Here is a 23,537-nt window from a genome sequence, read left to right as displayed (position 1 = left end):
TCTTAAAAGATGCCAACAATGTGAGTGGAAAGAGCATTATGCATAGGTTAAAGAGATATGTATAGCCAAGTTCTGCACACGCGAGGATGGTCTCAACCGGGATCTTGGGTTCATGTCACACTATCTGTAACTCCCCCATGACTTGCCTGGGTTTGCAAAACCTCACTTGCTGTGCTCTTTGGAGACAATACACAACTCTTTAACCTTTGCATAATGCTCTTTCCGCTCACATTTTCGGCATCTTTAAGACACCTCCTGGGGCGGGTGGAATTTGCTAATGCTCTTCAGGAAGATTTAAACTAATTCAGCAGGGGGATGAGAACCTGAATTGTAGCTCCAGTGTACAGGAGGTTGAGAGTACTGAGGTCATGAATAAAATTTCAAGGCGCAGGAGTGTACCGGCAGGCACGAAGGTGATTTGAAGTGTGTCTTCTACAATGCCAGGAGCATCCGGAATAAAGTGGGTGAACTTGCAGCATAGGTTGCTACCTTGGACTTTGATGCTGTGGCCATTTTGGAGACATGGATTGAGCAGGGATAGGAATGGTTGTTGCAGGTTCCAGGATTTAGATGCTTCAGTAAGATCAGGGAAGGTGGTAAAAGAGGGGGCGGTGTGGCATTGTCAGTCAAGGACTGAATTATGGTGGCAGAAAGGATGTTTGATGAGGACTGGTCTACTGAGGTACTATGGGCTGAGGTTAGAAACAGGAAAGGAGAGATCACCCTGTTGAGAGTTTTCTATAGGCCTCCAAAATGCTCCAGAAATGTAGAGGAAGGGATTGCAAAGTTAATTCTGGATAGGAGTGAAAGTAACACGGTAGTGGTTATGGGGGTCTTTAACTTCACAAATATTGACTGGAGAAGCGATAGTTCGAGTACTTTAGATGCGTCAGTTTTTGTTCACAGTACGTAGATAGGCCAACAAGAAGCGAGGCCACATTGGATTTAGTACTGGGTATTGAACCAGGTCAGGTATTAGATTTGGAGGTAGGTGAACACTTTGGTGATAGTGACCACAGTTCGGTTACGTTTACGTTAGCCACGGAAAGGGATAGATAGATACATCAGGGCAAGAATTATAGCTGGGGGAAAGGTAATTATGATGCGATTAGGCGAGATTTAGGGTGCATAGGATAAGTACGTATCTGTCAGGCAGGGAGGAAGTGGTTGAGGAGGGAACCGTGGTTTACTAAAGAAGCTGAATGGCTTGTGAAGAGGAAGAAGGAGACTTATGTCAAGATGAGACGTGGAGGCTAAGTTAGGGTGCTCGAGAGTTGCAGGTTAGCCAGGAAGGACCTAAAGAGAGAGCTAAGAGGAACAAGGAAGGGACATGAGAAGTCTTTGGCAGGTAGGATCAAGGAAAACCCTAAAGCTTTCTAGAGGTATGTCAGGAATAAAAGAATGACTAGGGTAAGATTAAGGCCGGTCAAGGATAGTAGTGGAAGTTGTGTGTGGAGTCCGAAGAGATAGAAGAGGTGCTAAATGAATAACTTTCGTCACAGGAAAAAGACAATGTTATCGAGGAGAATACTGAGAAAACAGGTTAACAGACTAGATGGGATTGAGGTTCATAAGGAGGAGGTGTTATCTATTTCAGACTTTCCAGAATTGCTAAGTCTACTAGGCTGGATGGGCTTTATCCTAGGTATCTTTAGGAGGCTAGGGAGGAGATTGCAGAGCCTTTGGCTTTGATCTTTAGGTCGTCATTGTCTATAGGAATAGTGCCAGAAGACTGGAGGATAGCAAATGTTGTCCCCTTGTTCTAGAAGGGGAATAGAGACAATCCTGGTCATTATAGACCAGTGAGCCTTACTTCTGTGGTGGGCAAAGTTTTGAAAAGGACTTTGAGATAGGATTTATAGAATGGAATAATTTGATTAGGAATAGTCAACATGGTTTTGTGAAAGTTAGGTTGTGCCTCACAAACCTTATTGAGTTCTTTGAGAAGGTGACCAAAGAGGTGGATGAGGGTAAAGCAGTTGATGTGGTGTATATGAATTCAGTAAAGTGTTTGATAAGGTTCCCCACGGTAAGCTGTTGCAGAAGATACGGAAGCGTGGGATTGAGGGTGACTTAGCGGTTTGGATCAGAAATTGGCTAGCTGTAAGAAGACAGAGGGTGGTGGTTGATGGGAAATATTCATCCTGGAGTTCAATTACTAGTGGTGTACCACAAGGGTCTGTTTTGGGGCCACTGCTGTTTGTCATTTTTATAAATGACCTGGAAGAGGGCCTAGAAGGATGGGTTAATAAACTTGCAGATGACACTAAAGTCAATGGGGTTGTGGACAGTGCGAAAGGATGTTGCTGGTTACAGAGGGACATAGATAAGTTGCAGAGCTGGGCTGAGAGATGGCAAATGGAGTTTAATGCGGAAAAGTGTGAAGTGATTCACTTTGGAAGGAGTAATAGCAACCCAGAGTACTGGGCTAATGGTGGTAAGTTACTTGGTAGTGTGGATGAGCAGAGAGATCTCGGTGCCCATGTGCATAGATCCCTGAAAGTTGGCACTCAGGTTGATAGGGTTGTTAAGCTTTTATTGGTAGAGGGATTGAGTTTCAGAGTCATGAGGTCATGTTGCACCTGTACAAAACTCTGGTGCGGCCGCACTTAGAGTATTGCTTACAGTTCTACATAAGAACATAAGAAATAGGAGCAGGAGTAGGCCATCTAGCCCTTCGAGCCTGCCCCGCCATTCAATAAGATCATGGCTGATCTGTCGTGGCTCAGTTCCACTTTCCCGCCCTCCCCTCATAACCCTTAATCCCCTCTCTTATCAAGAACCCATCAACCCGCTTCTTAAAAATATTTAGCGAGGCAGCCTCCACCACTTCAACGGGCAGAGAATTCCAGAGATTCACCACCCTTTGAGTGAAGAAGTTCCTCCTCAACTCCGTTCTAAACCGCCTCCCCTTTATCTTGAGGCTGTGCCCCCTAGTCCTACTGTCTTTTTTGAGCGGGAAGAGTCTCTCCACCTCTATCCTATCCATCCCATTCATCATCTTATACGTCTCAATGAGATCTCCCCTCATTCTTCTAAACTCTAACGAGTACAAGCCTAGTTTATTCAGCCTCTCCTCATAGCTCAACCCCCTCAACTCCGGTATCAGCCTAGTAAACCTCCTCTGCACTCCCTCCAAGGCCAAAATATCCTTGCGCAGGTGCGGCGCCCAAAACTGCGCACACTACTCCAGCTGCGGCCTCACCAATGCCCTATTCTGTTCGCTGCATTATAAGAAGGATGTGGAAGCAATGGAAAGGATGCAGAGGGGATTTACCAGGATGTTGGCTGGTATGGTGGGAAGGTCTTATGAGGTAAGGCTGAGGGACTTGAGGCTGTTTTTGTTAGAAGATGATTAAGAGGTGACTTAAGAGAAGTGTATGAGATGATCAGAGATTAGATAGGGTAGACAATGAAAGCCTTTTTCCTCGGATGGAGATAGCTAGCACAAGGGGATATAGCTTTAAATTGACCGGTGTTAGGTATAGGATAGATGTCAGCGGTAGGCTCTTTATTCAGAGTAGTAAGGGTGTGGAATGCCCTGCCTGCAACAATAGTGGACTCGCCAACATTTAGGGCATTTAAATGGTCATTGGATAAACATATGGATGATATTGGAATAGTGTAGGTTAGATGGGCTTTAGATTGGTTTCACAGGTCAGTACAATATTGAGGGCCGAAGGGCCTGTACTGCGTTATAATTTATGTTCTAACTTGGGGAAATAAATAGTGATGTCTTAAGAGGAGTCTACATATATTTACAGAGAAGGAGGTGCTGCAAGTCTTAAAGCGCATCAATGTAGATAAATTCCCGGGACCTGATGAAGTGTATCCCAGGATGTTGTGGGATGCTAGGGAGGAAATTGTGGGTCCCCTAGCTGAGAGATTTGGAGTCATAGAGGTTTATAACATGGAAACAGGCCCTTCAGTCCAACTTGCCAATGTCACCCTTTTTTTAACTACAAAACTAGTCCCAATTGCTGGCGTTTGAACCACATCTCTCTATACCCATCTTACCCATGTAACTGTCTAAATGCTTTTTAAAAGATTGCCTCTACTACTACCTCTGGCAGCTTGTTCCAGGTGTTCACCACCCTTTGTGGGAAAAAATTGCCCCTCTGGACCCTTTTGTAACTCTCCCCTCACCTTTGGAAAAAGATGTTGACTAGCTAGCTGATCTATGCCCCTCATTATTTTATAGACCTCGATAAGATCACCCCTCAGTTTTCTCTGCTTGACTCATTGACAGCCACAGGTGAGGTGCCTGAAGATTGGAGGATGGCAAATGTTGTGCCTTAGTTTAGGAAGAGCTGCAGGGAAAAGCCTGGGAATACAGACTGGCGAGCCTAATGCTTCTACTGGATAAGTTGTTAGAAGTATTGACAGAAAGCATCTACGGGCATTTAGAGAAGCAGGGACTGATTAGGCACAGTCAGCAGGGTTTGAGAGTGGAAAAATCATGTCTCTAGAATTTGATTGAGATTTTTGGAAGGAGGTCAGTGCAGTCGACATTGTGTATATGGACTTCAGCAAGACCTTTACAAGGTACTGCATGGTAGCTCGTTGCATAATGTTCAATCTCATAGGATCCAGGGTGTGGTGGCCAATTGGATACAAAATTGCCTTGAAGGTAGTTGTAGAGGGTTGTTCTTTAAATTAGAAGCCTGTGACCAGTGGTGTGCCTCGGGGATCGGTGCTGGGTCCACTTTTATTTATCGATTATATCAATGTTTTGGATGAGAATTTAGGAGTCATGTTTAGGAAGTTTGCAGATGATACCAAGATTAGTGGCACAGTGGACAGTGACAAAGGCTGTCTAGGTTTGCAACAGGATCTTGATCAATTGGACCAATGGGCTGATGAATTCAGATGAATGTGAGGTGATTCATTTTGCTAGATTGAATAGGGGCAAGACCTACTCAGTTAATGGTAGAGCATTGGGAGAGTTATAAAACAGAAAAGTACAGAGACACAATTTTTTCACTGAGGGTAGTGAGTGTCCAGAACGAGCTGCCAGAGGCAGTAGTAGAGGTGGGTACAATTTTATCTTTTCAAAATAATTTTGACAGTTATAAGGTAAGATGGATGTCGAGTGATATGGGCCAAATGCGGTGAAATGGGACCAGCTGGGTGACGTGGACAAGTTGGTCTGAAGGGCCTGTTTCCGTGCTGTAAACCTCTATGACTCAATAAAGGAGTAAAGGATTATAGGGAGGGAGGTGGGAGGCAGATGGAGTTCAGGCTCAATCAGATCAACTACAATCCTATTTAATGATGAAACAGGCTAGAAGAGTTGGTTGAATGGCCTGTTCCTAATTGTGACTAATGAGATGAAAAGCAGTATTTTGAGGATTCTGCATTGTGCTGTGAAGGGATGGGGGATGTTGTGTGCAGATTTGATTGAATGTTGGTGAATTTTAAGTTGATCTTCTTTCTGTTCTAGAATGGGCACCGATGGCAGGCGATCCAGGATGTGTTAATCACAGACCAGGATAGTCTCGATCTTCCTAATGTAAACCTCATGCTGGAGCTTATCATACAGAAGAAGCAACAGCTGGAAGCGGTGAGTAACTGATGCTATCTGAGGACAGCAGGGGGTATGAGGAAAAAGGTGACATGGAGGGGGAGAGGATAAAAATGGGGCAAAAGTTAGTTACCCAGATATAGAAGTTTTTCATTCCTTGCACACATTCAAACACAGTGGCTTCAAGTATAATTTTTCACTTTTTGTCCTTGTGATCAGGGTGATATCCTTTGGGCTTTGACATTTTGTCTTCCTTTAGTTTAAGAACCTTATAAAGGTTTCCTTTCTCTATCATAAAGTTGTTCATCTTACTTCCAGCCACGACACTTAGGAGAAGAGACTGGAAAATCTAAGGCCGTTCTTCTTTGAATGAGTAAACTAAAGACTTGTGTTTACATAGTGACCTCAGACGTCCCAAAACACTTTTTAGTCAATTGCGCAATGTAAAAAAATTGCCTCAAAGTTATTTATTTGTTCTTGGGTTGTCCACTGTTGAGATCAGTATTTATTACCCATCCCTAATTGCCTATGAGAAGATAGTGGTGGGTTGCTGCCTTGAACAGCTGGAGTTGTGAGGTGTAGGTACACTGTGTTGTTAGGGGAAGAGTTTCAGAATTTTGACCCAGGGACAATGAAGGAACGGTGATATCGTTCCAAGTCAGGATGCTGAGTGTCTTGGAGGGGAACCTCCAGCTGGTGGTTTCTACTGTAATTCTCTTTCTAGACGGTAGAGATTGTGATTTGTCCAGATTACTCATTGCCTGCCCAGTGCCTGGGTTCAGGGCATCTGCTTACAGATGGAGAGGAACTCCGAGTGGGATGGAGATGATCCATGTAGACCAACAACACAGGCGTGAAAAGGAACGGGGCATCAAATTGAGAAGTAAGAACCTCAAAGGTTCTGTTTCTAATAATCCGTGGATTACCTAATATAAGGCAAATAAGATGAGAGGAATGACAGTGTGGCTCAGATTAAGGTGGTAAAGTTGGTGGGGCACAGTACTGGGGCAAGTGAGGTCTGTATCATTGGGTTGGTTTACATCTGAAAGGTCACCACTCATTTTTCTAAACTCCAATGAGTTCAGGCTCAACCTACTCAACCTTTCCACGTAAGAAAATCCCTCCATAACTGGTATTTTGTATCTGTCTTCACTATACAGAAAATAAGTAATATGCCAGAAATAACTATAAATCATGAAATGGAAGGGAAGGAGTGAGTAAATTTTGAAGCTGCAGCTGACAGTAATCCAGCTCTGGACTTCCTCCTGGGCTCATGAAAGAAGTGGTACATGGAATAGTTGATGCATTGATTTTAATTTTCCAAAATTCCTGAGGTTTTGTAAAAGGTTCCATTCAAATGCAAAATAGCAAATTTAAATTTTCAAAGAGGGAGAGACACAGAAAGCTGGAAACCATATGTTTAACCAACTTGAGAGTTTTTTGAGAAAGTAACCTGTGCTACAGATAAAGGGGAACTGCTGGATATGGATTACCAGAAAGCTTTTAATGAAGTGCCGTATCTAAGATTATTGCAGAAAATAAAACTTATAGTTTAAGGGATAACATATTGGCATGGACAGAAGATTGGCCAACTAGCAGGGATGAATGAATCATTTCTGTTTGGCAAGATGTTATGAATGGTGTGCCACAGGGATCAGTACTGGGGCCTCAATTTTTTACAGTTTATTTAAATGACTTGGATGAGGGGACTGAAGGAATGGTTGCTAAATTTGCTGAAGATACAAAGGTAGGTCATGAAGAAGATTAGGACAAGTGAGCGAGTGAAGATGTAGAAGAATATTGTGGGAAAATATAAAATTCTCCATCTTGACGGGAAGAATAAAAAGCAGCATATTATGTAAATTGTGGGAGATTGTGAAACTCAAATTCAGAAGGATCTGAGAGTCCAAGCACATGAATAGCAAGAGGCTGATATGCAGATACAGCAAGTAATTAGGAAAGCTAAAAGAATGTTATTGTTTATTGCAAGGGGAATTAATTACCAAAAAAGAGGTTATACAGGGTGTTGGGCGAGACAGCATCTAGAGTATTGTGTACAACTTTGGTTGTATGTGCAATTTAGGTGTATTAGCCAAGGTAAATTTCCCCTTGGCGTCCAAAGATGTATAGGTTAGTCGGACTGACCATGCTAAATTGCCTCTTGGTGTCCAAAGAAGGGTAGGTTAGGTGGACTGACCCTGATAAATGTGTGGGGTTAACGGGGTTGGAGTGGAGGATAGTGGGAGTCAGTGCAGATGTGCTGAATGTTCTCCTCCTGCACTGCAGGGATTGTGTAGTTCTCTTTAAGATTCTGAGTGATTTTGACAGGGTAGATTTGGAAAGGATGTTTCCTCTTGTGGGAATAGGTAGAAATGTGCAGTCAAGGTTACAATCAGATCAACAATGTTCTTAATGAATGGTGTAGCAGACTCGAGGGACCTGCACGTCTTTGGAAACCAAAGAGTCATTTTCATGGTCAATCCACCTACTCTGCACATTTTTGAATTTTAGGAGGAAACCGGAGCACATGGAGGATACGCTGAGACGATGCTTTAATGGTATTATCGCTAGACTGTTAATCCAGAAACTCAGCTAAATGTTCTGGGGACCCAGGTTTGAATCCCACCACAGCAGGTTATGAAATTTGAATTCAATAAAAAATATCTGGAATTAAGAGTCTACTGATGACCTTGAAACCATATTCGATTGTTGGGAAAACCCATCTGGCTCATTAATGTCCTTTAGGGAAGGAAATCTGCTGTCCTTAGCTGGTCTGGCTTACATGTGACTCTAGAACCACAGCAACGTGATTTACTCTCAACTGCCCTCTGAAATAACTGAGCAAGCCACTCAGTTCAAGGGCAACTAGAGATGGGCCAGCTTGTGACACTTATGTCCTATGAATGAATAAAGAAAAGCAATGGTGAATGAGGTGGCTGTTCGAACAATGGAATAAGGAGTTTAATGCGAGAGGTGAGGTAAGATGACTGCCCTTGACATCAAGGCAGCATTTGACCAGTTTTTCTTCCATTGCCGAGCAACCCCTGATGCTTGGCTACAAAGGTTAAAGTTAATTTTCCCACCAACTCTAGCTATGTCACTGGCCAAACCAGACAGGACATCATGTTTGACCAGCCTACAGGAATTTTTTGAGAACATAACTATTGTAGATAAGGTGAAGCAGTGGATGTAGTGTATTTGGATTTTCAGGAAATTTTTGATTAAGTCCCACATAAGAGGTTAGTGTGCAAAATTAAAGCACATGGAACTGGAGATAATATATTGGGATAGATTAAGAATTGGTTAGCTGAAAGGAAATAGGGTAGGAGTAAATGAGTCTTTTTCTGAGTGGCAGCCAGTGACTACTGGGGTCCCACAAGGATCAGTGCTTAGGCCCCAGCTTTTCATAATAAACGCCAGTGGTTGGGAAGAAAGAACCGTTGAACACAGGAGTTGGGACATCTTGTTGAAGTTGTAAAAGAATTGGCAAGGCCGCACTTAAAATACTATATACAGTGCTGGTCACACTATTATAGAAAGGATATTATAAAACTAGAAAGAGTGCAGAAAAGATTCACTCGGATGTGAGTGGGATTGTGCTGTGGATGCCCAACTGTTCTATATCTGCATCCTCCACGTGGAGGTTCTGAGGATTTTCTTCATTTTCCTTGAGCAGAGGCCTGAACAATTCCTGTCCAACATCACTCTCCTCTGCCTGGCTGAACTCATTCCCTTAGTAAATGATGTCTCCTTCAGCTTGCTTCACTTCTTGCAAATGAAAGATGCTGCAACGAGTGCTGTAGTGGCAACATGGTGGCACGGTGGTTACACTGCTGCCTCACGGTGTCAGGGACCTGGGTTCAATTCCAACCTCGAGTCATTGTGCAGAGTTTACAATTCTCTCTGTCTGTGTGGGGTTCCTCCGGGTGTTCTGGTTGCCTCCACACTCTAAATAAGTGTTGGTTAGGTTGATTGGCCATGCTGAATTGACCTTTCGGGTCAGGGAAACTAGCAGGCTAGATATGTGGGGCTATGGACATAGGATCTGGGTGAGATTGTGCTTGGTGCAGACTCGATGGGCCAAATGGCCTCATTCTGCACTGCAGGGATTCTGTGATACTCCCATGGGTCCCAGTTTTCCCAGCCTTTTTGTGGGTTATGTGCAACTCTCCTTGTTCCAATGCTACTCGGGCCTTCTCCCACAACACTTTTTCCATTGCATCAATGACTGTGTCAGTGCAGTTTAGAATCCCTACAATGCAGAAGGATGCCCCTGTTGCCCGACAGCTTCATGCTCTGGAAAGATTTAACGATTTTGCTTCCAATTTCCACCCCTCTCTCAAAGAACAGTAGTACCGCCCTTCGGCCCTCCAAGCTTACACCGATCATGTTTACCTATCTAAACCAACCACTTATATCCCTCGATTCCCCATTTGTTCATATGCCTATCAAGATAAGTCTCATATGTCGCTAACATAACTGCATCAACCACCTCACCATCCTCTGTGTAAAAACTTCCCCTGCATATCACCACTGAATCTATCTCCCCTTATGTTGAACTTGTGCCCCTTGTAATGGTCATTTCTGCCCTGGGAAATAACTTGCAACGTTCACCCTCTCTGTACCTCTCATAATTTTATAAACTTCTATCAAGCTGCCCTTCAGTCGCCCTGTTCTTTCCATGGAGAGCAATCCCAGTTTATTCAGTCTCTCCTTATAACTAATATCCTCCATACCAGGCAACGTCCTGGTAAACTTTTACTGTACCCTCTTCAAAGCTTCCATATCCTTCTGGTAATGTGGGGACCAGATTTGGACACAGTATTCCAAATGTGGCCGAACCAACGTCTTAAACAACTGTAACTTAATTTGTCAACTTTTATATTCGATGCCTCATCCGATGAAGGCAAGCATGCCCAAGTGCTTTCTTCACCACCTTTTCTACCTGCGCTGCCTTTTAAGGATCTGTTAAAAGATCCTGCTATATTCTCTGACAATCTTCATCGCTATCTGCAATTCTGCCATTCTTAATATCATCCTCAAACTTGCTAATCAAACCAGCCAAGTTTTCTTCCAAGTCATTTTTATATATACAAACAGCAGAGTCCCAGCACTCTGCGGGACACCACGAGTTACAAACCTCCATTCAGAAAAACACCCTTTCACGGCTACCCCCATCTTCTAAAGCCAAGCCAGTTCTGAATCCATCTAGTTAGTTTACCACTGATCCCGTGAGATTTAATCTTTTGCACCAGCCTGCCATAAGGAACCTTGTCAAATGTCTTACTAAAGTCCATGTAGAAAATATCCATAGTCCTTCCCTCAGCAATCATTTTGTCACCTCCTCAAAAAAGCTCAATGAATTTCGTGAGGCATGACCTCCCTGTTACAAAACTATGATATCTGTCGTTAATAGGACCATTCAGTTCCAGATTTGTATAGATCCTATGCCTAAGAATCTTCTCCAACAGTTCCACTATCACTGACATCAAACTCACTGGCCTATAATTACATGGGTTATCCTTGCTACCTTTATTAAGTAATGGGACCACATTGGCTACTCTCCAATCCTTTGGTACCTCACCAGTGGCCAACGAAGAGACAAAGACTTCTGTTAGAGGCCCAGCAATTTCATCTTGTCTCCCTCAGTAATCTGGGATAGATGCCATCTGGCCCTGGGGATTTGTCAGCCTTAAGACTTTTAAATTCACCTAACGCTTCCTCCCTTGTAGTGATGACTTGTTCTAAAGGGTTTACACAGCCCTCCGAGACATCCTCAATCGGGGCGTTCCTCTTCTTTCTGAAGATCGATGCAAAGTACTCATTGTGGATCTCATCCACTTCCTTTGGTTTCCCTCCTTTGTCATTCAGTAGACCAACTCTTTCTGTAGCTACTGTTTTGTTCCTAATATATAAAATGCCTCGGGATTTTCCTTAATTGTGTTTGCCAAGGGCATTTCATGACTCCTTCTTGCCTTCCTAATTCCCTGTTTGAGTGCTTTTCTACCTTCCCTGTATTCTTCAAATGCTTCATCTGTTTTTAATTGCCCAGACCTCATGCATGCACTCTTCTTTCTGACGAGACAAACAATTTCCCTGGTCATGCATGGTTCCTGAATCTTGCCTTTCCTGTCCTACCTTTTCATAGGCACATGCCTGTCCTGCAGTCCTATCAACTGCTCCTTAAAAGGTTCCCATATGCCAAATGTGGGTTTATCCTCAAACAGCCTCTCCCAAACAGCAGCCTCCAAATCCTGCCTAATCTGGTTAGAACATAGAAAAACTACAGCACAAACAGGCCCTTCGGCCCACGAGTTGCGCCGATGATATCCCTACCTTCTAGGGTTATCTGTAACCCTCAGTCCTATTAAGTCCCATGTACTCATCCAGAAGTCTCTCAAAAGAACCTATCGAATTTGCCTCCACCACCACCGACGGCAGCCGATTCCACTCATCCACCACTGTCTGAGTGAAAAACTTGCCCCTGACATCTCCTCTTGTACCTACTTCCAGCACCTTAAACATGTAGGGTAGACATAAAGGGTAGGAGAAATTATGAAGCTGGGCTAGCGCTTAATATAAAAAAGGATAGCAAGAGTTTTTATAAATATATAAAAAGGAAGAGGCTGGCTAGGGTGAACGTTGGACCCTTAGAGGATGAGAGGGGGGACTTAGTGGTAGGGGATGGGGAAATGGCTGAGGTCTTGAATAACTTTTTTGTTTTGGTCTTCACGGAGGAGGACGTGAATAATTTGCCGGGTGTTAGCGATGGAAAGGTGGTAGGACTGGAGGGTCTCAGTGACATTATTGTTACTAGAGAGGTGGTGCTCAGCAGACTGGAGGGACTGATTGTGGACAAGTCCCCAGGACCGGATGGAATGCATCCGAGGGTTCTGAAAGAAATGGCGGAGGTGATAGTGGATGCCTTGGTGGTTATTTTCCAAACGTCGCTGGATTCCGGGGAAGTGCTGGAAGATTGGAAAACGGCTAATGTTACGCCGTTGTTTAAGAAGGGTGGCAGGCAAAAGGCGGGGAATTATAGAACATAGAACATAGAACATTACAGCGCAGAACAGGCCCTTCGGCCCACGATGTTGCGCCGACCAGTTACAAAAACAATGACCCACTAGCCTATACCAATCCCTTTTCGTCCATAAACCTATCCAGAGATCTCTTAAACGCCCCCAAACTAGACGCATTTACAACTGCAGCAGGCAGGGCATTCCAATCCCTCACCACCCGCTGGGTAAAGAACCTACCCCTGACATCCGTCCTGTAGCTACCCCCCCTTAATTTAAAGCCATGCCCCCTCGTGCTAGCTTTCTCCATCCGAGGAAAAAGGCTATCACTATCCACCCTATCTAAACCTCTAATCATCTTATATGTTTCAATAAGATCCCCTCTTAGCCGCCTTCTTTCCAACGAAAACAACCCTAAATCCCTCAGTCTCTCCTCATAGGACCTCCCCACCATACCAGGCAACATCCTAGTAAACCTCCTCTGCACCCTCTCCAACGCCTCCACATCCTTCTTGTAATGCGGGGACCAGAACTGCACACAGTACTCCAAGTGCGGCCGCACTAGAGTAGTGTACAGTTATAGGCCGGTTAGTTTAACGTCTGTTGTGGGTAAAATGTTAGAATCCGTCATCAAGGAGGAAATAGCGAGGCATCTTGAGGGGAACGTAAGAACATAAGAAATAGGAGCAGGAGTAGGCCATCTAGCCCTTCGAGCCTGCCCCGCCATTCAATAAGATCATGGCTGATCTGTCGCTGCTCAGTTCCACTTTCCCGCCCTCTCCCCATAACCCTTAATCCCCTCTCTTATCAAAAACCCATCAACCCGCGTCTTAAAAATATTTAGCGAGGCAGCCTCCACCACTTCAACGGGCAGAGAATTCCAGAGATTCACCACCCTTTGAGTGAAGAAGTTCCTACTCAACTCCGTTCTAAACCACCCCCCTTTTATCTTGAGGCTGTGCCCTCTAGTCCTACTGTCTTTTTTGAGCGGGAAGAGTCTCTCCACCTCTACCCTATCCATCCCATTCATCATCTTATACGTCTCAATGAGATCTCCCCTCATTCTTCTAAACTCTGACGAGTACAAGCCCAGTTTATTCAGCCTCTCCTCATAGCTCAACCCCCTCAACTCCGGTATCAGCCTAGTAAACCTCCTCTGCACTCCCTCCAAGGCCAAAATATCTTTGCGCAGGTGCGGCGCCCAAAACTGCACGCAGTACTCCAGCTGCGGCCTCACCAATGCCCTATACAGCTGCAGCAAGACCTCCCTACTTTTATATTCAATCCCCCTCGCTATGAATTGCTTGATAGAGCAGACGCAGCATGGTTTCGTTAAGGGGAAGTCGTGTCTGACAAATTTATTGGAGTTCTATGAGGATGTGTCTAGGGCGGTGGATAGAGGAGAGCCGGTGGATGTGGTCTTTCTTGATTTTCAGAAGGCGTTTGACAAGGTACCTCACAAGAGGTTATTGCAGAAGGTAAGGGGGCATGGAGTTGGGGGTAGGGTGTTAGCGTGGATAGAGGATTGGTTGTCAAATAGGAGGCAGAGAGTGGGGGTTAATGGGTGCTATTCGGATTGGTGGTTGGTGACTAGTGGAGTGCCCCAGGGGTCGGTGCTGGGGCCTCAGCTATTTACCATTTATATAGATGATCTGGAGGAGGGAACCGAGTGTATGGTGTCGAAATTTGCTGATGACACCAAGATTGGTGGAACGGCAAATTGCGCGGAGGGTGTGGAGAGTCTGCAGAAGGATCTAGATAGGCTGGGCGAATGGGCCAGGAACTGGCAAATGGAATTTAATGTTGGCAAGTGCGAGGTGGTCCACTTTGGTAGGAATAATGGTAGGAAGGACTATTACTTATGTGGCGAAAAACTGCAGCAGGCGACGGTGCAGAGGGACCTCGGGGTCCTTGTGCGTGAGTCGCAAAAACCCAGCCTGCAGGTGCAGCAGGTGGTTAGGAAGGTGAATGGGATGCTGGCCTTCGTAGCGAGGGGGATTGAATATAAAAGTAGGGAGGTCTTGCTGCAGCTGTATAGGGCATTGGTGAGGCTGCAGCTGGAGTACTGTGTGCAGTTTTGGTTGCCGCACTTACGCAAGGATATTTTGGCCTTGGAGGGAGTGCAGAGGAGGTTTACTAGGCTGATACCGGAGTTGAGGGGGTTGAGCTATGAGTAGAGGCTGAATAAACTAGGCTTGTACTCGTTAGAGTTTAGAAGAATGAGGGGAGATCTCATTGAGACGTATAAGATGATGAATGGGATGGATAGGATAGAGGTGGAGAGACTCTTCCTGCTCAGAAAGGACAGTAGGACTAGGGGGCACAGCCTCAAGATAAAGAGGGGGGTGCGGTTTAGAACGGAGTTGAGGAGGAACTTCTTCACTCAAAGGGTGGTGAATCTCTGGAATTCTCTGCCCGTTGAGGTGGTGGAGGCTGCCTTGCTAGATATTTTTAAGACGCGGGTTGATGGGTTTTTGATAAGCGAGGGGATTAAGGGTTATGGGGAGAGGGCGGGAATGTGGAACTGAGCCACGACAGATCAGCCATGATCTTATTGAATGGCGGGGCAGGCTCGAAGGGCTAGATGGCCTACTCCTGCTCCTATTTCTTATGTTTTTATGTGTCCTCTCATAGCAATGATTTCAGCCCTGGGAAAAAGCCTCTGAGAATCCACCCAATCTATACCTCTCAACATCTTATACACTTCTATCAGGTCACCTCTCATCCTTCGTCTCTCTGAGGAGAAAAGACCGAGCTCCCTCAACCTATACTCATAAGGCATGCCACTCAATCCAGGCAACATCCATGGTTGTAATCGCCTTCCCCCCCAGTTTAGCACCTTAACCCTAGGACAATCGTCCTTTTCCATCAGTATCTGAAAGCTTACGGAATTGTGAATTGTGAGCTCCAGGTCACCACACTGCAGCTTTGGTGACCTGGCCGTGCTCACTGTCTAGTACCAGGTCCAGTATAGCCCCCTCTCTAGTTCGATTATCCACAGAAAGCCTTCCTGGACACATTTGACAAATTCCCTGTTCCTTAGCCTGAAGAGATTTTCAGTATGTATGAAGGGAATTTAAGTCTCCCACTACAACAACTCTTATGATTTCTACACCTGTCCAGAATCTGCTTACATATCTGTTCCTCAACTTCCTCTCACCTTCACATGATCCATCTCCAAATCTTCATTTCCTGTCCTTGATCTCTCTATTTAAGATGATAGACTGACAAACAATATTTATCATAAACCCACTACTTACACAGCTACCTCAACTACAACTTCTGATACCCCACTCCCTGGAAGGACTCCATCTTTCCCTATCTCTGCATTCCTGCCATCTCCCCGTGTACATGCACTTTACCTCCTCCCTCCTCACTGTTCTCGGCTCTGAACATAAAAGCAACATTTTTCTTGTACCACCTTCAATCTGGCCTACAATATTCATTGCTCCCAGTGTGGCCATCTCTACACTGAGGAGACTAAACTCAGATCTGGTGGCTGCTTTGTTGAACACTTCCACTTAGCCCACAAGTGTGACCCCAACCTCCCAGTCACTTGCTTTTTTAACTCAGCGTCTTGCTCTTATGCCCACATGTCTGTCCTTGGGTAACTGCAGTGCTCCAGTGAAACCCGGTACAAGCTGCAGGAGCAGCATCTCATCTAGTTGGGCACATTCAGCACTCGGGACTCAACAGTGAGTTTGGAAACTTTAGACTGTAACTTTTCTCCAAGTCACACCACGTTTCATTCACCTACTGTCCTATTGCTCATTATTTTACATTAACTTGTGGGTCTAGCCTTGGTTTTAACGTTCTTCTCCCAGAGTTCAAATCCTAGAGTCAGAGTCATTTGTGGCACAGAAAGAGCCCATTCAGCTCATCACGCCGCTGCTGGCTTCCGGAGAACGATCCGGTCAGCTCTATTTCACCATGCTCTCCCTGAAATCTTGCAAATTTATTTCCCTTAAATGTCCATCCTGTTTCATTTTGAAATCATTGATTATCTGCACTTCCACTACTCTTGTGGGCAGCAAGTTCCACTATTACTATGCACTGCATACAAAAAAGATTCTTCCTCACATTACCCTTCTGCCAACATCTCTTGCCTAAAACTGGCATCTGTTTGTCACCAGCCAATAGGAACAGATTTTCTTGCCTACCATATCTCAACTTGTCGTCATTTTGTACCAATTCTCTCTTTAATCTCCTTTACTTCAAGCAGAATAATCGCAGCTTCTCCGACCAAACTTTGTAGCTAAAATCCCTCATTCCTGTGCTCATTCTGGTAAATCGTCTCCATGTCCTTTCAAGGACTTTCATATCCTTCCTAAAATATGGTGAACGGAACTGGACACAATTATGTCTATAAGATTCAGTATAACCTCCCAGCTTTTGTACTCAGTACTTCTGTTTATGAAGACCAGGATGTCATATGTTTTGCTAACTTTCCTCTGTTTATCCTGTCAGCTTCAAACTAACGCCCCCCCCCGGTTCCTGTGTTCCCACACCTGCTTTAAAATTGTGCCATTTAATCTGAATTGCATCTCCCCATCCCTTCTGCCAAAATGCATCATCTGACGTTTCTCGGTATGAAATTGCATATGCTCGAAATCTGCCCTTTCTGCTCGTCTACATTCTGTTAGTTAAAAGCTAAAGTTTATCTATTCGTCAAAAGTAAGGATTAACACTGCAATGAAGTTGCTGTGAAATTCCCCCAGTCCCCACACAAACAGTACCAGTTCGGAGCAATGCACCTAACCAGCACGTCTTTCAGACTGTGGGAGGAAATCCACACAGACGTGCAAACTCCACACCAGGAATTGAACCTTGGTCCCTGGCGTTGTGAGGCAGCAGTGCTAACCATTGTGCCATCCCACTATCAATTGTATTATTTTCTCTTTTTGCCATTTCTCCAAGTTCAGCAAATTTTGATCATGTTCCTATACCCAAGTCATGTATGTAGCAGAACAAAACAGTAAACATCACTCCACCACCCTCTAGGCTGAAAAACCATTTCCCAAAATTCACTGCTATTTTTCTCCTTCAGCTAATATTTTATCAAGCTTTTCCAGCAGCCTCAATGTTGCTCACAAAACTTTTATGTGGTAATTTGTTGAAGACTTTCGTAAAAATCCTTATACGTAACATGCACCACATTTTCTTCTTCACCCTTCTCTGTTCATCGAAAAGTTCAGTTGGATTAGGCAAGCATGGTCTGTCTTTTACATAGTTCCCTGCTTTCTACATGGCATCTCAATGGCCAATCCAGAGTCTACATTCCAACCAGTTAGCATCCTTTTCTACTGTGGTATATATATTTGTGTTCACTTGAAATATGGCATGCTGGCAAATATTCTGATGAATGCATGACTGTATAGGGCATTGGTGAGGCCGCAGCTGGAGTACTGTGTGCAGTTTTGGGCGCCGCACCTGCGCAAGGATATTTTGGCCCTGGAGGGAGTGCAGAGGAGGTTTACTAGGCTGATACTGGAGTTGAGGGGATTGAGCTATGAGGAGAGGCTGAATAAACTAGGCTTGTACTCGTTAGAGTTTAGAAGAATGAGGGGAGATCTCATTGAGACGTATAAGATGATGAATGGGATGGATAGGATAGAGGTGGAGAGACTCTTCCCGCTCAAAAAAGACAGTAGGACTAGGGGGCACAGCCTCAAGATAAAGGGGAGGCGGTTTAGAACGGAGTTGAGGAGGAACTTCTTCACTCAAAGGGTGGTGAATCTCTGGAATTCTCTGCCCGTTGAAGTGGTGGAGGCTGCCTCGCTAAATATTTTTAAGAAGCAGGTTGATGGGTTCTTGATAAGAGAGGGGATTAAGGGTTATGGGGAGAGGGCGGGAAAGTGGAACTGAGCCACGACAGATCAGCCATGATCTTATTGAATGGCGGGGCAGGCTCGAAGGGCTAGATGGCCTACTCCTGCTCCTATTTCTTATGTTCTTATGTTCTTATGACCAAAAACTTTGTCTCTCTCTTCTGCAATGCTTAACAAACCTGTGCTGGCTCTCCTTAATTTGCCTGTGGATTTCCCACCCGTTTCCAGATTATTGTTCCTAAAACTTTACCCTCTCACCCCTTTGCCATTGCTGTTAAACTGACTGGTATCTAATCCTTTTTTCAAATCGGTAGCTAATGTTTAATGGGGTGGCACTGCTGCCTCAATGACAGGTACCCGGGTTTGATTCTGGCCTCAAGTCACTGTCTGTGTAAAGTTTGCACATTCTCCCCACGTCTGCATGCTTTCATCCGGGTACTCCAGTTTCCTCCCACAGTTCAACAATATGCGGGTTACGTTGATTGGCCATGCTAAATTGCCCTTAGTGTCAGGGGACCTAACAGGGTAAATATGTGGGGTTATGGAGATAGGGCCTGGGTGGGATTGTTGACAGTGCAGGCTCAATGGGCTGAATGGCCTCCTCCTGCACTGTAGTAATTCTGTGATTAACCACTCTCAAATCCTCTGACTCATTCCCTGTCGGGGAAGATTTTAGCAAGCTCTTCCACTTCACTTAGCAACCTGGGATGCAAACCATCTGGACCAGGTGATTTTTACACTCCATTAACCTTTCCGATACTGCCTCATCACTTTTCACTCTGTCCATCACCTCCAATCTCTCGCTTCTACTGTTATTTTGTCAGCCTTTCTCTTTTTTCCCTTCCTTTCCATTAACACCTCCTGTGCCTCAGATATCTAAGATTCCCCAATTCTACTATCTTGAGCATCCCTGATTCTAATCGCTAGACTATTGCCTTTTGAATCTGCGATTCCCTCACTAACCCGCTCCACCCCTCTGCCATTTTAAGCCTTCCTCATTCACCAAGATGTTGGGCATTTGCCCTATTCTCCATATGAGAGTTTAAATTTTGTTTGATAACTTTCCTGTGAAACGTTATGGATCATTTTAGTACATTTAAAGATGTCATATTTATGCAAGTCGTATAGTTAAAAACTGTAACTAAGAGTTCTAATGAACAAACCTGATAATGTTCCAAATCTGGAATGTTCCAACACTGGAAATATTAAGGAGTTCTGTGATTCAGGTGCTTGAAACGATAAAAATTTTTGATAGGGTTGATGCAGATGGAAATGTTTCTTAATTTTTTTTAAATGGAATGATAGTTCAGATGTGATCTAATGGGGTGGTGGAGTAAGTGTGAGGGACTAAATGGCCACTTGCTGTTTCTTTTGGCAAACTTGTCAGTTTTCTCAATGTTTTCACAGCATGACCTCTCAGCATCCTCCATCTGAATATGGTCCCCCAGAAGCTCCTACGACAGGACCAGTGGACATTTGAGTGACCTGGAAACTAGTGTTGTCATTTGTCATATCTGTATCTTCTTCATTTAGGAATCGCAGGCAGCCCAGCTGCAGATCCTAATGGAATTTCTTCAGGAAGCTAAAAGGAATAAGAAGGAGGTTGGTTTGATGTGTATTTTTTGTTTATTTCCTGTGAACCTGTGTGTTTAAAGGCTAGATTGAGAAAGTCTAACTGATTGTTGCTCTCAAATGTCAGCATGGCTCAGAGACTCACACTTTCTGTCCTCAGAATGATGAGGCTGATGGTTCAGGTTCCATTATAGAACATAGAACATTACAGCGCAGTACAGGCCCTTCGGCCCTCGATGTTGCGCTGACCAGTGGAACGAATCTAATGACCCTCTAACCTAAACTATTCCAATGTTATCCATATGCCTATCCACTGACCATTTGAACACCCTTAAAGTTGGCGAGTCCACAACTGCTGCAGGCAGGGCATTCCACGCCCTTACTACCCTCTGAGTAAAGAACGTACCTCTGACATCCATCCAGATGTAAATAAAATATTATAAATTATTTAGGTAAATATTTTTTATATTATTAATATATTATATTGTTAATATATTGTTAATTATATAAATAATTATTTATGTAAATAAAATTTATAGAAACTTGAACACAAAATCTTGGCTGGCACTCTCAGCAACAAAGAGATGAAATTAAGGCCTTATCTGACCCCTCAGGTGACTTCCACAGCCACCAATAGAAAACAGCAGGAACTAAAGTTTGCTGCTCAAAACAATTTTAAAATCATCTCAATTCACAGTGTTGATTGTGGGATCGTGTTGTGTCCAATTTGGCCATTTCCTACATTTCAACAGTGACTACATTTCAAAAATACTTGATTGGCTGCAAAATGCTTTCAGACATTTTAGGGTGATGAAAAACATTATGTAGATGTCAGATTTTCTGAGAACTGACACCAAAATGCTCAAAGAGGAAGACTCCCCCTATAATTTGTGAAAAAGTATGTGTGAAGTGGTGTGACCTGCTCATCGGCAACTTCTAGTGGTTAAATACAAAATAAATCTCTGACACTCATTCTAAAATCAAGATGTAACAATTTATTAATCTAACTGATAGTGAATAAATTAACTAGACTATTAACAAACTGAATAAATTCCTTCTAACTATTAACTATTCCTGAATAAAACAAGATTCTAATGGAATGCTGTTCAGATACAATTTCTGTTCAACAACAAAATAGAATTTAGTCATTCTCAAAATTACAACAGGTTTGGTGTCTACCAGAATATTTTGGGCCTTCTCTGTTGATTCTTCTGTCTGGAACTTCTTACTTCTCTGGCACCTTCGCTATCTAGATGGTATTTTCTCTAAGACATAGATGAAGCTATGAAAGCCAGCAATTTTCGCTTTGTGGAGCTGAGCTAGAAGCTATTAACTCTGGCAGGTGGCAGTTGTTCTCCCCTTTTGTCCCAGTACCCCCTTCTTTTACACCTGTGATGACATATCAATATTTACTACAATAGGATTGGTTCTAGGTCATCAAAACCATCAGATTTAAATTTAATAGGTTGTCGGTATTCAAGTGTCTGATTCAAATCGATTGGCTAAATTCAAAAGTCTGTTGTCTGGTAAAAACTGCTGCTTGGCCTTTGAATACTAATGTTTCCGTTTGGCGCCCTATGCACTTGCACTTTTTTTAACTCTCTAAGCACAGAGAAAGAAACAACTTTTAAAGGGACCATGCAATGATTTCCACCCCCCACCCCGTGCATTTTACAATTTTTTACATTTTACAAACACCAAGTTCTAACTTCCTTTCTTCCAGTTTACAATTATTCCAGCCAACTTTGCAACAATACTATGTGGGTTGACAGAACCTTTTTCCCCAGAGATGAAATGTTGAATACTAGGGGACATGCAGTTAAGGTGAGAGGGAGAAGAGTTCAAAGGACGTGTGAAGGGCAAAGTTTTTAAAAAAGACTGAGGTAGGAGTTTGGAAAGCATTCTGTTGTGGTGGTGCAGGCAGATATGAAAGGGATGTTTAAGGAGCATGAATATGGAAGGAGTAGAGGGATATGGAGCAAGGGCAGGCAGAAGGGATTAGTTTAATTTGGTGATATGTTTGAAACAATATTGTAGGCTGAAGGGTCTGTTCCTATGCTGTACTGTTCTATATTCTAGTACCAAAGAGAGGAGGTCTATATCAGCCGATGTGGGAGCAGGGCTGTACTAAACAGAATTGTTACAGGGAATTTATATCCACTGAAGTTATTGCTCAGGTTAACTGTCTCTGACTTCTTTTCACAGCAATTGGACCAGTTACAGAAGGAGCTGAGTGTTCTTGAGGAGGACATTAAGCGAGTGGAGGTTTGTAAAATTGGTTTACTGGCAAGACCACAGTTTTGGTCCCCTTATTTAAAAAAGGGATATAAGTATTTAGAAACAGTTGAAGGAAGATTCACTGGACTGATACCTGTGATGAGGGATGTTTGAAGGAAAGGTTGGACAAGTTTTGGGCCTCTATTCATTGGAGTTGAGAAGAATGAGATATGATCTTATTGAAACATAATCTTTAGGGGATTCAACAGGGTGGATGCTGTATTATGTTTCCCCTTGTGGAAGAGACTAGAACTGGATGACATAGTTTAAAAATAATGGGTCTCCCATTTAAGACAGATGAGAATTTTTTTTCTGAGGGTTATGAATCCCTGGAACTCTTTTCCCACAGAGTGGTGGAGGCAGAGTCATTGAATATTTTAAGGTAAAAATAGATTATTGAATAACAAGGGAGTTAAATGTTGTTTTACAATGTGAAATGTGTTTGAGACCACAATCAAATCAGCCATAATCTTGTATGGCAGAGCAGCCACAAGGGGCCAGGTGACCTAATTGTAATTTCGTATGATTGTCTGATTTGTGAAGGAGCCTCCCGTCTTGGCCTGTATGACTGTATGATTATGACATTCATTGTTTGACCTTGTTGTTTTGAAATAGTCGTCGTTACAATCCAAGCCAGAAACTGCAAGCTGTTTTATAGAGTCATAGTCATAGAGTTTACAGTGCGGAAACAGGGCTTTTGGCCCAACTTGTCCATGCCGCTCTTTTTTTTTTAAATCCCTAAGCTAATCCCAATTGCCTGCATTTGGCCCATATCCCTCTATACCCATCGTACCGATGTTACTATCTAAATGCTTTTTAAAAGATAAAATTGTACCTACCTCTACTAGTATCTCTTGCAGCTTGTTCCAGACACTCACCACCCTCTGTGTGGGGAAAAAAAATTGCCCCTTGGACACTTTTGTATCTCTCTCCTCTCTTTTGAGGCAGCAAGAAGTGTAGACAGAGTCAGTGGAAGTGAGGTTGGTTTGCATGATGGACTGGGCTTCGTTCATGGCTCTTTGTAGCTTCTTGCGGTTTTGGTCAGAGCAGGAGCCATACCAAGCTGTGATACATCCAGAAAGGGTGCTTTATTGGTGATCGGATTGAAAGTGGAGTTTTAAAGGGGGAATCATGCCTGATGAATCCATTGGAATTTTTTTGAAGATGTAACTAGTAGAGTTGACGGAGGAGAACCAGTGGATGTGGTTTATTTAGACTTTGAGAAGGCTTTCATCAAGGTCTCACATAGCAGATTACTATTTAAAGTTAAATTGCGTGGGATTGTTGGTAGTGTCTTGAGATGGACAGAAAGCTAGT

The 23,537-nt window shown here is 43.6% G+C and overlaps 1 protein-coding gene across 2 annotated transcripts in view; it reads left to right on the top strand.

Annotated features, from left to right (window-relative positions):
* The window catches only part of cop1 (COP1 E3 ubiquitin ligase), a 165,575-nt gene that overhangs the window by 31,203 nt on the left and 110,835 nt on the right, over positions 1-23,537 (top strand). For both annotated transcript variants that reach the window (XM_080196059.1, XM_080196058.1), the window contains exons 5-7: positions 5,444-5,563; positions 19,905-19,973; positions 22,149-22,208. In XM_080196059.1, the coding sequence (XP_080052185.1) occupies positions 5,444-5,563; positions 19,905-19,973; positions 22,149-22,208 (249 nt within the window). The remainder of the gene's footprint in view (positions 1-5,443; positions 5,564-19,904; positions 19,974-22,148; positions 22,209-23,537) is intronic.

Source organism: Carcharhinus amblyrhynchos, chromosome 9 (genome assembly GCF_965287045.1).
Source record: "Carcharhinus amblyrhynchos chromosome 9, sCarAmb.v2.hapA, whole genome shotgun sequence".
NCBI classification, from domain to species: Eukaryota; Metazoa; Chordata; class Chondrichthyes; order Carcharhiniformes; family Carcharhinidae; genus Carcharhinus; species Carcharhinus amblyrhynchos.
The sequence above is the reverse complement of the archived record's forward strand: the minus strand, read 5'-3'. Positions and strand labels throughout refer to the sequence as shown.